General features: G+C 42.4%; 1 protein-coding gene across 1 annotated transcript in view; it reads right to left on the bottom strand.

Moving 5' to 3' along the window:
• Nucleotides 1-523: 523 nt before the first annotated feature.
• adgra2 (adhesion G protein-coupled receptor A2) overlaps nucleotides 524-13,779 on the bottom strand; it is a 37,530-nt gene continuing 24,274 nt past the window's right edge. The window contains exons 3-19 of the mRNA XM_068703804.1: nucleotides 11,322-11,393; nucleotides 9,170-9,241; nucleotides 9,012-9,083; nucleotides 8,257-8,420; nucleotides 7,639-7,852; nucleotides 7,269-7,433; nucleotides 6,992-7,190; nucleotides 6,749-6,898; nucleotides 6,488-6,649; nucleotides 5,951-6,151; nucleotides 5,641-5,830; nucleotides 5,060-5,268; nucleotides 4,848-4,975; nucleotides 4,638-4,761; nucleotides 4,404-4,552; nucleotides 3,587-3,676; nucleotides 524-3,434 (exon numbers count right to left, since the gene is read on the bottom strand). Coding sequence (XP_068559905.1) covers nucleotides 2,027-3,434; nucleotides 3,587-3,676; nucleotides 4,404-4,552; nucleotides 4,638-4,761; nucleotides 4,848-4,975; nucleotides 5,060-5,268; nucleotides 5,641-5,830; nucleotides 5,951-6,151; nucleotides 6,488-6,649; nucleotides 6,749-6,898; nucleotides 6,992-7,190; nucleotides 7,269-7,433; nucleotides 7,639-7,852; nucleotides 8,257-8,420; nucleotides 9,012-9,083; nucleotides 9,170-9,241; nucleotides 11,322-11,393 — 3,769 coding nt within the window. The 3' untranslated portion in view covers nucleotides 524-2,026. The remainder of the gene's footprint in view (nucleotides 3,435-3,586; nucleotides 3,677-4,403; nucleotides 4,553-4,637; nucleotides 4,762-4,847; nucleotides 4,976-5,059; nucleotides 5,269-5,640; nucleotides 5,831-5,950; nucleotides 6,152-6,487; nucleotides 6,650-6,748; nucleotides 6,899-6,991; nucleotides 7,191-7,268; nucleotides 7,434-7,638; nucleotides 7,853-8,256; nucleotides 8,421-9,011; nucleotides 9,084-9,169; nucleotides 9,242-11,321; nucleotides 11,394-13,779) is intronic.

The following is a 13,779-nucleotide window of genomic DNA, read 5'->3' as shown; positions in this document are numbered from 1 at the left end:
AAATAGAATTGTTTTGGTTCACAAGAACTGGTAAGAGGATAGTGTTGTTTGCAGAAGCTCCAGGAACAATGTTCAGGTTATGAACTGATGCAATTATGTCAGATGGCTTAAATGTGAACCCATGAATGCATCCAGTCATCCAGAACGAAGCAGGATGAAATCACTTTATATTTTGTCTCTCATCGACATCTTAGTATCCACATCTTGATGTGTCCACCGGGCTTTCATCAAGATGGTAGCGAGCAAATTGATTTAGAGCAATATTCCTTTAGTAGTTGATCATTACTGGGGCTGAAGCTAAGGCAACATATTGAACATTTGCATTGTTGTTTGTTGTAGGCTTGTGCAATATGAAAAAAGTAGCTTACCCTCCACAGACTCAATGTTTTAGTAGAATAACATTCAGTAGACAGAATATATACTAAAAGCAGGTGTTCACAGAGATGAGAGTAATGACACCAGATGCATGAAGTACCTGAAAACAATGACATCAAAATATATACTGAGTCATGAACAAGACAAGTCTATCTCAATGTTTATAGTTGTCAATAAGAGGTTCAGTACAAGTCACTGTCACATGGAATAGATGATCATTTTCATGTGTACATCCTGAATACTTCCTGATCGGCACTGATCAAAAAAGCTTACACTGCACACAGAATATATGCTCAACAGACTGACCATACTAACACCTGACAGTAACAACAAATCTATGGATTTCATGAAAACTTCCTCACGAAGAACAAAGGGAAAAAAACAGTGACAATGAGCTGCATTTAGAAACACTATTTCCTGTTCATGTCATTTCCTGAATTGCAAGTGTATAAAATTGACTAATAAGCAGAAGTATGGCCTAGGGGCATTTGTAAGTCTACTCAAATGTGAAGGCAACATTCTGATTTACCTAATTCAAAAAGCTTATGATCTGCATGCTGTGATGTTTTTTGGTCAGGCCTTTGATGCGTGAAAAGTGTTTTGTGGATACTCATTGAAACATTTTTATGAATAAATAATAGTGTGACGGATTACTGTTATGTCAGTATGGGTTGGACACATTTGTCATTGAAAAACCTGTGAGATTTGTCAGACTTGCACGGCTGACGAATCTCAGATCGTTGACAATAACTGAAAAGTTTCTCTGCCACCCAGGAGGGGGCAGTCATTCCCGCATTAGACCAGAAAATGACTTCTGCTGGAAGTGAAAATTGAATCAAGTGACTGTTTAGAAAAAAGCCAATTATTTTTCCCCTCTGGTTTTTATTATTTCTGAAGGCATTTGGTACGGGAAGCTGTGTCAGTGCTGATGGGAGCTTAGCAAAAAAAATAAAACAAACACTTTTAGCATATATTCAAAAGTCTTGATATCTTTTTTTTAATTCACTCAGAGATTCTGTACAGCCACAGTCATGCAATTGCCTTCCTATTGTCTATGCATACATACATACACACGCACGCACGCACGTACACACACACACACACACACACACACACACACACACACACACACACGCATACATACACAGAACATACAAAAACATGTATGAACCCACACAAACAATTACTTGAAGCAAACAAAAGGGTGAAAGTTGTCCACAGATTAAATGCATATCTGTGCATATCTGTGCATGATCCACTTTGGAACTGGATCATCTTGCACTCCATTTCATGCTATAGTTGATATGCATAGAAAAATCACAACTAAAACAGTAAAGCTTTCATTAGACATCCAAAATCAACATCATATGTCAATTCCAGAGATATCCTGTAATTTGTGAAATGATTAAAAATAAATGAGTGTCTTATCTTTGAGAATGACAGTAAAAAACCTGCCTCATTTTTTTTTACCATTTCACAGCAAACTCTTTCAATGCTACAGAGGCAAAAAGTACCAGTTTAGCGTCCTGGATGCCTTAATGATTTTATATCTTAAATTATATAATTATTATAATCAAGAGACCGTTAAAAACATAACCCAATCATTTTAGTCCATTAAGGCCATGCATAGAAGTTCACATATAAGTATAGGTTACACTGTGGTTTCACTTTTCCACAAACCACTCTTCATTCCAACGGAGCTCTGGGATTGATCTGTGCCACTCATGTCCTGTTCCAGCTCGAGCACTGTCTTTTTGAGGGTGCCGTTCAGGGCAGCGGCCCCAGGCACAGTGGTGGTGACACTGTTCAAAGGGTAGGAGCAGCGCTTAGTGTCTCGCTCCAGCTTCAAATTGTCTCTGCTGGCGCATCGTCTCTGAGCGCCATGCATGGCTGCTCTGCTGGCCATAGAAGGCAGCAGGGGGAAGGGTTTGCGACTCCCGCTGCTGCCCCCATCACTTCCCTCTGAAGGGCTGGTCGGCACTGACTGTCCAGGGCGTTTCCCGTTGGTAAGCGGGCTGGCCTGGTTCTCCGAAAGGCTATGGTGGATGCTGCCATTCTCACTCGTGGCCTGTTTGTGAGCAACATGCGAAGAACTGAGGTGCTCTAAACCAGTGGGTCCTAATGCTCCCAGGCTGCCCCCACCACCAGCAGTCCTTAGAGCTTTGAGACGATAGTGACCTCTGCCCTCACTCCGATGGTGATACTGGCTGCTTCCTTGTTTAGTTCTGCTTATCACTTTTCTTCTCTGGGGATGCACTGGGGCTGCAGAGTTAATGGTGGGCAGAACATTGTTTGTTGGCTTGGTGGTGTTGTCAGTACTGGTGCTGGTGTTGTTACCCACAGGGGCACGTGAAGTGTTGTTTGGACTGTCTTGTGCCACCTGCAACAGGTTGGTGAGCTTGGAAGGCCCGGGGCCCACACTGCTGATTCCACTTGGCGTGGATGATGACCGCGCTGATGAGGAGTTATGAGAGTCAACTGGTGGATGGCAGTTGATGAAAAGTTGCGATCCCTGCTCAGAGGTCTGCACTCCACTCCCGGTCGTGCAGGTGTGCGTGTAAGTAGACATAGGATGGGAGCGGCGGTAGCCTGGGCAACATGCCATCCATGAAGCCTGCACATCCAGACGTCGAAAGCAGTGGTGCACCACCAGAAACACCCCCAGAACTGTGGCAGCCATCCCATAGAGACAGCTAAACAACAAGCTAGTGTGCCCTGTCAGCCACATTGCCATGGCTCCACAACACCACAGAACCACAAACAGGAAGTGGGTTGACACCAGCACCAAGAACTGTGTCTTCAGCGAGTACTGGTCCTCTGGCACGACAGCAGGGTTCATAGGTCCCACCGCTGAGTCTGTGGAGAGGAGGCTAGTGCTTCCTGCCAGTGCAGGCTGGCTTTCAGTCACAGGAGTGGACAGGGTAGTTCCTGTGCATTCTTTGGCCACACGGTGCCTCAGGCGAAACACAGTGCACAGGAAATAGATCCAGGTCACCAACACCACTAGGCCAGCAGGGACAAAGAAAGACCCCAGACTGGGGCGCCACACCAGCCAGCAGCTGCAAGAGGTAGAAAAAGAGTCAGGAGGGTCCAGTGCAAAACAAGGACACGTCTGTGTTCAACATATCACACAGAATTATTCACTTCAGCACCAAAACAACACAAAGTAAATAGCCAAATAGTTCAAGAAAAAAAAAAGAGAAGCACTTACTAAAGGCTGTTGTCACCGTAGTTGTTGACATTGACAGCTGCAGTGATTCCACAAATGATAAGAGGAACTCCACCAGCTATCAAATAGAACCTTGAATAATAGAGAAAAATATATCAAACACAAGTTCCCAGCTGCAGTTTCAGAAATAAAAGCAGTTCTTGTTTGTGCCACAGGATGCTATGTGACCTTTGGCTGTTACAATGTTTTTAAATTATGCATGTCTGTGTCATTTTCCTTTTTCTGTTTTTATGTCTCTCTGGCTGTCTATAATCTGAACAGAGCTGTGTGATCCTTCACTCTCATAGTGGGCAGAGTGTTAGAAGGGTCAGTATAGGCTCCAGTAGCCTGTGATTTATTGCAGCCTGATCCTGTGTGACTGAGTGGGCAACAAAGGGGTAGCGGGAGGGTCAGCGAGGTCAGTGTATGATCGCAGCTTCAGGATCACAGGGGGAGGAGAAATAGAAGGGGATATTTGAAAAGACAGTGCACCCCCTGAATCATCCTGCTCAGATTTATGACGACCCCTCTGCTTCTGTTATGTTGGTTTCATACATTCCTCCCCTCCCCCACTCTGAGTTCATACTGGCTTATAGCTTTTTTTGCCTGACAGCAATACTCTGTTATGTCACTCCAAGGTTTTCTCAAAAACAGAGGGACTTTAGTTGTTGGGCACAATGACCCACTTTGATGGTGCACAGTTTGGGTGGCCATGCAAAAGCCCTACCGCATCTGTCTAAAACATAAATCATATTGACAGCAAACAACAATCTCATAGTGCAGGAAGTGGGTGAAGGTGAGTTGTGGCTTGCTCACTGACCTGAGCATAGGTCGCTGAGTAGGTGGAGCAGGAGACTCTCCCTCAGGCTCCCGTGGTGTTCTCCACACAGCCTCTTTGTAAATGACCCTGGCACTGACTCCAATCCACAGCAGGGTCGACAGCGAGGAGTAGTGCAGGGCGATGCCCACCTGTCACATTTCACAGTCAGGTAAGACATCAAGCTTAAACATACCACTAGTAAAAATGAGGGTACTGAATAAATTCATCACTTACTGCTTGACAAACCACTGGGTAGCTGGTCAGGCTTATGCCTCCTGCATAAATGGCTGTTGTCATGGCGATGTGAAAGCAGGTATTCAGTAACGTGTGCCAGCTTTTTCTTGATATGTGAATAGAACTGTAGGGACACAGAGCTAAGTAATCAGGAAAAGACGCAAATAACAAATAGTAGCATAAAGTCATTTTCAGCATAGACTGCAGTACCTGTGGTGTAGTATGTGTGTGATGATGATGGTGAAGAGGCAAAGGAGCAGCACTGCAGTGCAGGCATAGACCACAGGGTGGAGCACCCTTACAGAGATGTGTGTGGAGTTGGGGAAGTCAGGCACCTCCTAGAAACAAATCACAAGCAAGTCCAATGAAAGTCTGATTCAGCCTTGTTGATCCTGGATGAATGATACATTAAATACTCATACCTGCAGCACAGCATAGTTGCTAAGCATAGAGCAGCGCATCGTGGAGGTGCTGCTGTCACTGTGGACCAGCTGACAGCCCTCCTGGCTCCAGCTTCCTTGTTTCTCCAGAGCCCTCAGGCTCCACTGGGCTGCCACAGCATCAGTACCAGGAGATAAGTGGCGCAGCGACACCCAGATGGGCTCCGAGTGGTTCCACCTGCTGCAGCCATCTGTCACAGAAAGGGGGAAATTGATAGAAGATATCAGTCACAGTTACTTTTATATTTTTAGGGCTAGGGCCGCTGTTGGTAGAGAAAGTGGCTTCCTGCTTCTTCTTCAATAGATTTTTATCTAAATTCAAATAGTTAAAAATACAAAACATTTTTTTGACCCCAAGACGTTGTTGTTGATGTTATAGATAGCTGATATTCTGTTCAAGATATACGCTATAGTCGTAGCACTTAAAATATTCTGACATGATGGCATCTTTTACACGGCCATCTACAACAAGAACAAAAAAGACGCAAAAAATGCTAAGCATCTTTTAATCTGTATTTTTGAACAAAGGCGGTTTCACAAAATAAGCTGAGATGTTTTCTCACCTAGGCCAACAAATATGACAGGAGTGTTGACGCTACGTCGACGAGAGTGTTCCCCAGTGTTGCTTGAGTTCCCGGAGAGAGGGAAAAAGCTGCCGGTTCTGAAGGCTACAAACTGCAGCTTACAGTTCGCAGGAGCATCAGGAGGAAACAGAGTAGCTGGGAGAGTCACAGAGGCCAGGGCTACTGAATTCTGAAGAAACAAAACACAATTTTCATCCTGAAATCCACCAGTACACCTCGATAACTGTGAATGTCAGTATGCAGAAACAGTAGCTATAAGTGGACACAAGAACGGGTGTTCACACCTTACCTTTAGGGGAAAATTGTTGAGGGAGGTGTTATGGGAGCCGGTGCTGCAGCGAAAACGAAGCGGCTGCTCATGAGCGGACTCTGACGTGTCCATTCCCAGGCTGCCCGTTAAGTCCTCGCGACGCTGATAAGCAGTGCAGGTTATGCCAGTGAAGTAGGCTGATCGAATGAAGTGGGCCTCCATCACAATGTTTCTAGACACCTGCAGGTATCAAAATCAAATATAAATGGGAAAGATTGTTTCTATACATTGTCATGTCCTCTTCAGTCATCCAGACAATATAATATGGCTTACATTTCGCTTATATCATTTCTGGACATTCCATTGTTTTGCTGTATTACATGGCAAAACCATGATGAAAATTTAAGTATTACTTCCAAACTACACATACATGTATTTCCTGTTGTTACAATTAACTATAAACATATTAAGTAAGATTCTCTAGAAGCTGAATGAACTTGCTCTGTAAAAAAAAAAAAGGAGAAGTTTGTGATGAGATTAAATAAATGTTACAAAATGTATGATGATAGTCCCTACCATGGAGAAGTCCTGAGCATGACTGTGTAGCTGAGGACAGGCCAATGTCTCTAGAGAGTAGACTATGGAGCTGCAGGCTCTCTTCTCTCTTTGGGCAAGAGCGAGGATCTGGTCATCCACCTGCATCACATTGCTACCCATCTCGACCAACACCTCTGACAACTGGAACACACACACAAAAATTTTATGTAAAAGGATAGTAATGTAATATACACATACTTGTATATAGCCATTTTAAATATGGAATGCCATCTTTCTCACCTCTCGCAACTGTTTGACATAATCCATAAACTTCTCCATCATTTGCGCAACATACAACACATCCACAGAGTCAGTAAAGCCTGCAGCCTCCAGGGTGTACGTGCGCACCTGATGAGCCAAAGTGACAGCATTGGATGCATTGATGGGTCTCTGTGAAGAAAGAGCAAAAAAAAGGGCAAGGTTAAATACATAGTGTTTACTAAACAGGAAGCATGTAATGTAGTAAACCTAAGCGCTACTGACCAGGATGAATGTATGCAGGACACGGGTGATGCCATTAGTGTAGTGACAGTCTGAATAGTCAGCCTCCTGCCAGTTTCCAGAGCGGTCACAATGTCTGGAGGCTTTTTTCTGTTCAATACCTCCCTCCATAGACAGGGAAGGGTAACGTAGCTGCAGGCAGTACTGCTGTGAGGTGATGCCTGCCAGAGTTCTGGGCCACCTGGGGATTAAAACCATAGAAGAGTAAGACCACTGGATCTTTAAGCATGTACTAATAATTACTGTAAGTGTAACTAACCTGAACTCCCCACGGTTGTTGACAACTTTATCCTCTGGACAGAAGGAGGCACTGTTCTCCAGCACCAATATTTCAACACTGCGAGATGTATTTCCCCGCCCAGTAGAAACCACACACTCCCACTCTCCCTTGGCCTCCACATGTACGTTGAATAGAATAAGCTCACTGGATAAAGAGGATAGAGACAGCTCATTATAACACATTATCGCCACATGCTCCACTGTGTGTCTGAACTTGTTAAACATTCATCATTTTAAGTTCATCAGAATTTTCTTTGCACAAAAATTAAAGCTTGTAGACGTCTGAATAGAGACAGCATAGAGGATGAAAGAGAGCAATCTGATTGCTTGATTAACTCAAGTTCCTGTACCTGGTGATGAAGGTGCAGTCATGCAGCACACTGCTCTCCAGCTGGACACCCATCTCTGGGTCAGAGGTCACCAGCTGACCATTGTGACGCCAGTGCAAGGTGGTGATCTTGTCCACCAAGGCGGCGGTGCAATGGAAGGGCAGCCGATCGCCTTTAAAGACAACCTGACGCTGGGACGGCAGCAGCGACAGGGTGTGCAGCTCCAGAGGACCGTCTGAGCAACATAGTGGGAAAAGAAGGAGATACGACCGTTACACATCATCACTCTGAATTATTTCTGCTGCTCTCTCATTTCTCAACCCCAGCTAAATGTTTCAACAGAAGCCATTACAAGTCTGCTGTTCTGGAGCAGATTTGATGCAGACAGCACCAATTCTGAAATGCAACCCTCAGGATTAGTTGTCAACGCGGCGCACTGATACTTTTAATAATGTGTCCCTGCTGAGCTGCTGGGATTCATTTCTTTCAATCCAATTTGGTGTAGTAATCCTTAAAAATACCGAGATGATCTTTTGCACTGATATGAGTGTACTGGCATTGTTATTCACAAGCCAATGTTCTCTGAAACAAAGCGGTGAACCGCCTCATTCAAATGCCTCGTTCTAGCCAGGCTCTCACCACAGCTCAGCTGACTTTCCCTTAGTCCACGCAGGGGCTTTCCCCTCAGGCTCCTGGGATAGGCACACAGGGTTTCGTCCCCCAGCCGAGCTGAACTGCTGCGAAAGAATCCTGGGACCCAACGCAACCCGCAGTCACATGACAGGTAGTCTGAGTTGAAGTTCCTGGAGAGAGAAGAGATGGTCATTTATCATTATTTTCATGCTACCTGGCTCAGATGCATTGTTATCTCTTCATTATAGGATCAACATATCATACCTGTGCTTGAAAAAAAAACAACTTAAAGGCTTGTTGCATATTTGTCAAGTGACAACAAATGTTGAATTACAGACACCCCAGCACTACTTCTGTTACATATCACAGATTTGTTGCTTTCGCTCTGAAATTAATTAATAACTAGCAGTACCATATATTAAAATCAAACAAAAGTTTGTTCAGATCTAAAATGTTTATAGACAGACTTATCCTCTACTTTATTGTTGTCTAGTAAATATGTGTATTTCATCAACAAATAATACATAGATGAAAATATGCAAACTCAGATAAATACGTGTCAAATAAATCATAATTTCTAAATCTTCAGTTTTCCTTCAGACTTGAAGCTGTAGTGAAAACAAACCATAGGTAAAATAAATATTAAGTTTAAATAAACTTAATTTTTGTCAAGAATATTAAACGTTTTATTCACATATGGAATGGTATGCTGTGAGAGTAAATTTGTTGTGGTTATAATGCTGACATTGTCTAATACTCACACGAGTTTGAGGGACGGCAGCTCCTGAAACACACCCGGGTCCATGGTCGATATGATGTTGCCAGAGAGGTTCCTAGCAGTACACAAAACTAGATATGAACTCCATAGCTTCCACACAATGCAGAAAGTAAAAATATTTTCATCGGATCTGTCTCTTACAGTTTAGTGAGATTGGTTAACCCCTGGAACATGTCTGCAGTCAGACAGCCAATGCGGTTGTTGGATAGGTCGCTAAAAGTGAGAAAAGACAAAGGAATGTTATTTTTGAATCAGGAGGACTCGTCACAGTCACAGATTATGATATCTTGACTTTCAATGCCCATGTTGTTTTTGTGATAGCAGATCAAACGCTACATATCCGACATAGAAGGTAAAACCGCGCAGGACGTCCTTCCTGGTCTTGTTTATAATAAAATAAATAGTGATTTTCCACAGTTAGAAAGCTTAGAAAGTTAAACATAAGCATGCACACTTTCTCTTATCTCTACTCCATGGGACCCAGTAAAGGTTTATCACTGATGGGGTAAAAGCAGGGCCCCTGTCCTGCCGTCCACCTCTGAGTGTGATGTATAGCCACAGCCAGAGAGGGATCTGCTCTGTTGCACCTCTGACACTACCCAGTAGAGAGCTGTCCAGAGCATGTGTTTATCTCCCCCTGTTTGTTTTGAAAAGCTCCAGACCTTGCAGGGAAAACACAAGTAGGGGGAGGAGGGAAGGGGAGTCACGCGGTGCAACCCAGACGACCAGCTCCGACCCACGCCACAACCAGGCCTCTGTGTCCAAAGACGCAGTGAGCGAGCAGCCGTCCTGTCACTTCCAATGTGTGTTCCAACGTGTGAGGAGAAACGGCGTGGCCCTGACGTTTCCACCATGGCTGACGCGACACACTAGAGACGACATTGCAGGGGCCCCGCAAGGATCGGCAGAAACACTTAGTGAAGGAGGCCCTTATTGTCACACTAACACCAGGAGCTCAATATAACACATGACATCTGCCATGAGCTGCCAAAACAGTGTCTGCCTAGGATGTGAGGAGATATGTGGGCCAGTCTCTTTCAACAACTACTGTTAAATGGTGCTCATATGTATAAACTAAAATGTGCAAAATTTCACAGCAAGTGTTTCAAATTTCTGTTTATATATTTTTGCTGCACTCAGAGATGGGCAAAAATACATCAAAATGTATTTTGATACAAAATACCCCTCAAATAAATGTATTAAAATAAAATACAAAACACTGGTGCCAGAAAATGTAACAAAATACAATACATTTTTATACAATTTGGTATAGCAGAGCATTCAGGTTTGGGCTATATAATGTACACAAAGCTCTGGTGAACCCCACAAAAAGGAAGAACAGTCACAGAATGTCAGTGTAAATAAACAAACCTGTTAAAAGACAACAACTTGATAGATTATGTATATATATATATATATATATATATATATATATATATATATATATATATATATATATATATATATATATAATATATTATTAATGGTTTTAACAGCCCATAAACTTTGGCTTTGTATCAACAAGAAAATATTCATCACATATGAATAGCATCACACATTAGGCCTATGTATACTATAAAAGCAAAATATAGAATTAAAACCAGTTGTACACAGGTAAAGAGCCTAAATAAATTACTGTACTGAGACATTTTGTCCACCTGGCCAACTGTAGAATGTATGAAATAATACAACTAAGAATACTTTCATAATATGCCTTTTAAATAAAATAAATTGGATATTTAATGTTTTTTAGTTATTTTTAACAAATGGACATCTACTGTCATAGCCTGGCTAACTGTGAACTATATTATCTGCCAGTAATTGATATGGCATTATGACATTCACATTGAGAAGATACAGCATCACTTGTAATACAGTACAAGATTAGATGGTCAGACGTCTCTTGATAAAGTTATCATGAACATACAAGCTCCCAATCTCCCTCTTCCTATAGCTACTCCACTGATAAGCTAACTTGCTAAACACTGGCTATGCACTAGCCTAGACAGCATGCTAGCGTCATTAGCATGTTAGCATCGATCGCTAGCTTGATATTATAACCATCACCAGATCTGACCAGATTCGTGGAGAAAGTATTTTGAGTATTTTAAATACAAAATGACTCCACTCTAAAGTATTTTGTTACAAATTACGTTAGATTTTTTATCAGCCGTATCAAATACAAATTACAAAATACTCAAAAGCAATTGAAATACGTATTTCAAATACAAGTAATAGAAATACTGCCCATCTCTGGCTGCACTGAACCAGAATCACGTTAATGTCTACTTACAGTTTTCGAAGCTCAGAAAGACCCTGGAAGGCTCCAGGCACGATGGTGCTGATTAGGTTGTGCTTGAGGTCTCTGAGGAGAGAGAAAATATTGGGTTGATGAGAAAATGCATCTAAGGATAATGATGATCTATCTATCTATTCTAAATGAATAGTTCTACATTTTGAGAGATAGCACGTTTGCTTCCTCTTTCTACCAGCACCTCTACAGCTCACTAATTAGCATCTGATATTTTGTTTGTTTGATCCGTTCAAAAAACTAAATGTAAAAACAATAATTAGCCATTTTGTTACCTTTGAACAGTGCCACGCTAGAAGTTTCCCCTTGTTTCCAGTCGTAATGCTAAGCTAAGCTAATCCCCTGCTGGCTGTAGCTTCAAACTTAACAGAAAGAGAGAGAGAGAGAGAGAGAGAGAGAGAGAGAGAGAGAGAGAGAGAGAGAGAGAGAGAGTGAGAGTGAGAGAGAGTGTAGTAACGATCTTCTCATCTAACTCTTGGTAAGAAGGCAAATTAAGTTGCAGTATTTACCAAAAAGTTATTTTAACACTGACAAAGACCTTTGAAGATCAAATGTAATACTATCTGCTGCACCCTCTTCCCATTCAGCACCCACACCCATGTGTTTAACTATTCAGCCAGATGCCCCTCTCCATCAGCTAACCTGCATTAGATTTTGAATCCAAGACGTTTTTCTATTATTGGAGGGAATAGCGAGGTTAAAATAGGTCAGGAGACGAATAGTTATCTGCAGGACATAGCTGCTGTTGGTTGGAATGCGATCCGTGTTCCTTCAGCATAAAAAAAGCCTGCTCCCATTGGACCGGTCACAGAAGAGGATTTCCTTCCAGGAGCTCAAAAAAATAAACACCGTAGCTGCATTTTTGTCTAATTCACTTTAACCCAAGAAGCCACTGTGGTAGGCAAGACCTCAGGGGACTTTCTGGTCCTTTTTCCCACCAAAATGATCTGTCACTGCTGCTCTCGACCACGCTGCCTCACACCAAGTAGAACCTCAGGCATCTCTTAACCATTGTCTTGTCCGCTTTCCATGAGATGAGCTATTTTGATCAGGAAAAGTGTTTTAGAAAATGGCTTCCAGTAAATAATTATACTGTGCTGCATGGCTGTGAGAGAGTCAGCGATCAGAGGTTTTGCTGTTGGTCCACACACTTGCTGTGCCATCGCTCATATCTGGATTATAGCTGGGAGACAGGTTATAATGATGGAGCAAAAGCTATCTGGCCTCAGACCAAAAGGCTGAGTTCTGTTGTGTTTGTCTCAAAGCAGAGAGCCTTGGACAGCTCAGCCCAGCTCTTTGAGTGCATGCCCGCTTGTCACTTTGCAACACATTCACAGCTTTTAAAAAGGTGGAGACATTTCCACCTCTATGATTGTGACAAAAAAAAAATCTGCTTGGAACTATATTAAGTTCACTAATCAAATGTGTATGTGTGTGTGTGTGTGTGTGTGTGTGTGTGTGTGTGTGTGTGTGTGTGTGTGTGTGTGTGTGTGTGTGTGTGTGTGGGCCTGTCACAATGTATGTGGTAGTCTTTGTGTGCCTATACGTCCCGCTCTGAATGTACAGATTCTGCATGTCAGTAGCTGTATAGGATTTGTTGACCAGAGAACAATACTGTAGTTTCCAGTCTGTGTCCCGGGGCTCATTAGTGCAGCGATGAAAGACGAGGCACTGCCCACTATTTCCTCTCTCTGATGACTGTCTCTTCCTCCCTGTCTGTCCTTTTCACACTCATACACACATGCTTTTGGTGTGTAACACTGACCTCCATATACTGTAAAGGGATTAAGACAATCCTACAAGTAAGCAAGAACGCATGAACCCCAAATCCTGATTAGGTTACTATAACAATCTCACTTTCAAACCTCAAGTCTAAAAAGACTAAAATGTGCTGCATGTTTCTCTTGTCATATTATTTATTGGTGATATCATGTACTCAAACGCTGCTAACTCCACTCTCAAATAAGTTATTTTATGACCAACTGCGTCATGTTATCTAAAGGGGCTTTTAAGAGTCTCATACTGAAACTTACTGCATTGTTTTAATTTTTAAACACTATTGTACATTTCAATTTGAACAATTCTGGACCAGATCTCAAGACTGGTTCATTTTTATCTCATCTCTGTTTGATGGTAGAGTACTGCAATGTTATAAGAGTGCAATATCATTATTGAAGGCCCCTAAATCTTACCTTAAATTACACAATATATTGTACAGACAATAAACACTAATGTACTATAATCATACATTAAATCAATCCGTACATGGTTGATTGATGCAAGAATAACTGTAATGTGTTGTGTATCTAACCAGAAGCCAGAATCCTAAGCTATTCTTAGGAGACATCACATTGGGTTACATTCTTTGCCTGGACGTTCACGGTAAGCTAAAGCATACATGCATGATCCTAAGTGAGCTGCAGAGACTTTATTTCAATGA

Source organism: Cebidichthys violaceus, unplaced genomic scaffold (assembly GCF_023349555.1).
Source record: "Cebidichthys violaceus isolate CVI_PGR_0920_01 unplaced genomic scaffold, fCebVio1.0.p SCAF_9, whole genome shotgun sequence".
NCBI classification, from domain to species: domain Eukaryota; kingdom Metazoa; phylum Chordata; class Actinopteri; order Perciformes; family Stichaeidae; genus Cebidichthys; species Cebidichthys violaceus.
Note: the sequence above shows the minus strand (reverse complement) of the source record. Positions and strands in the feature narration are given on the sequence as shown.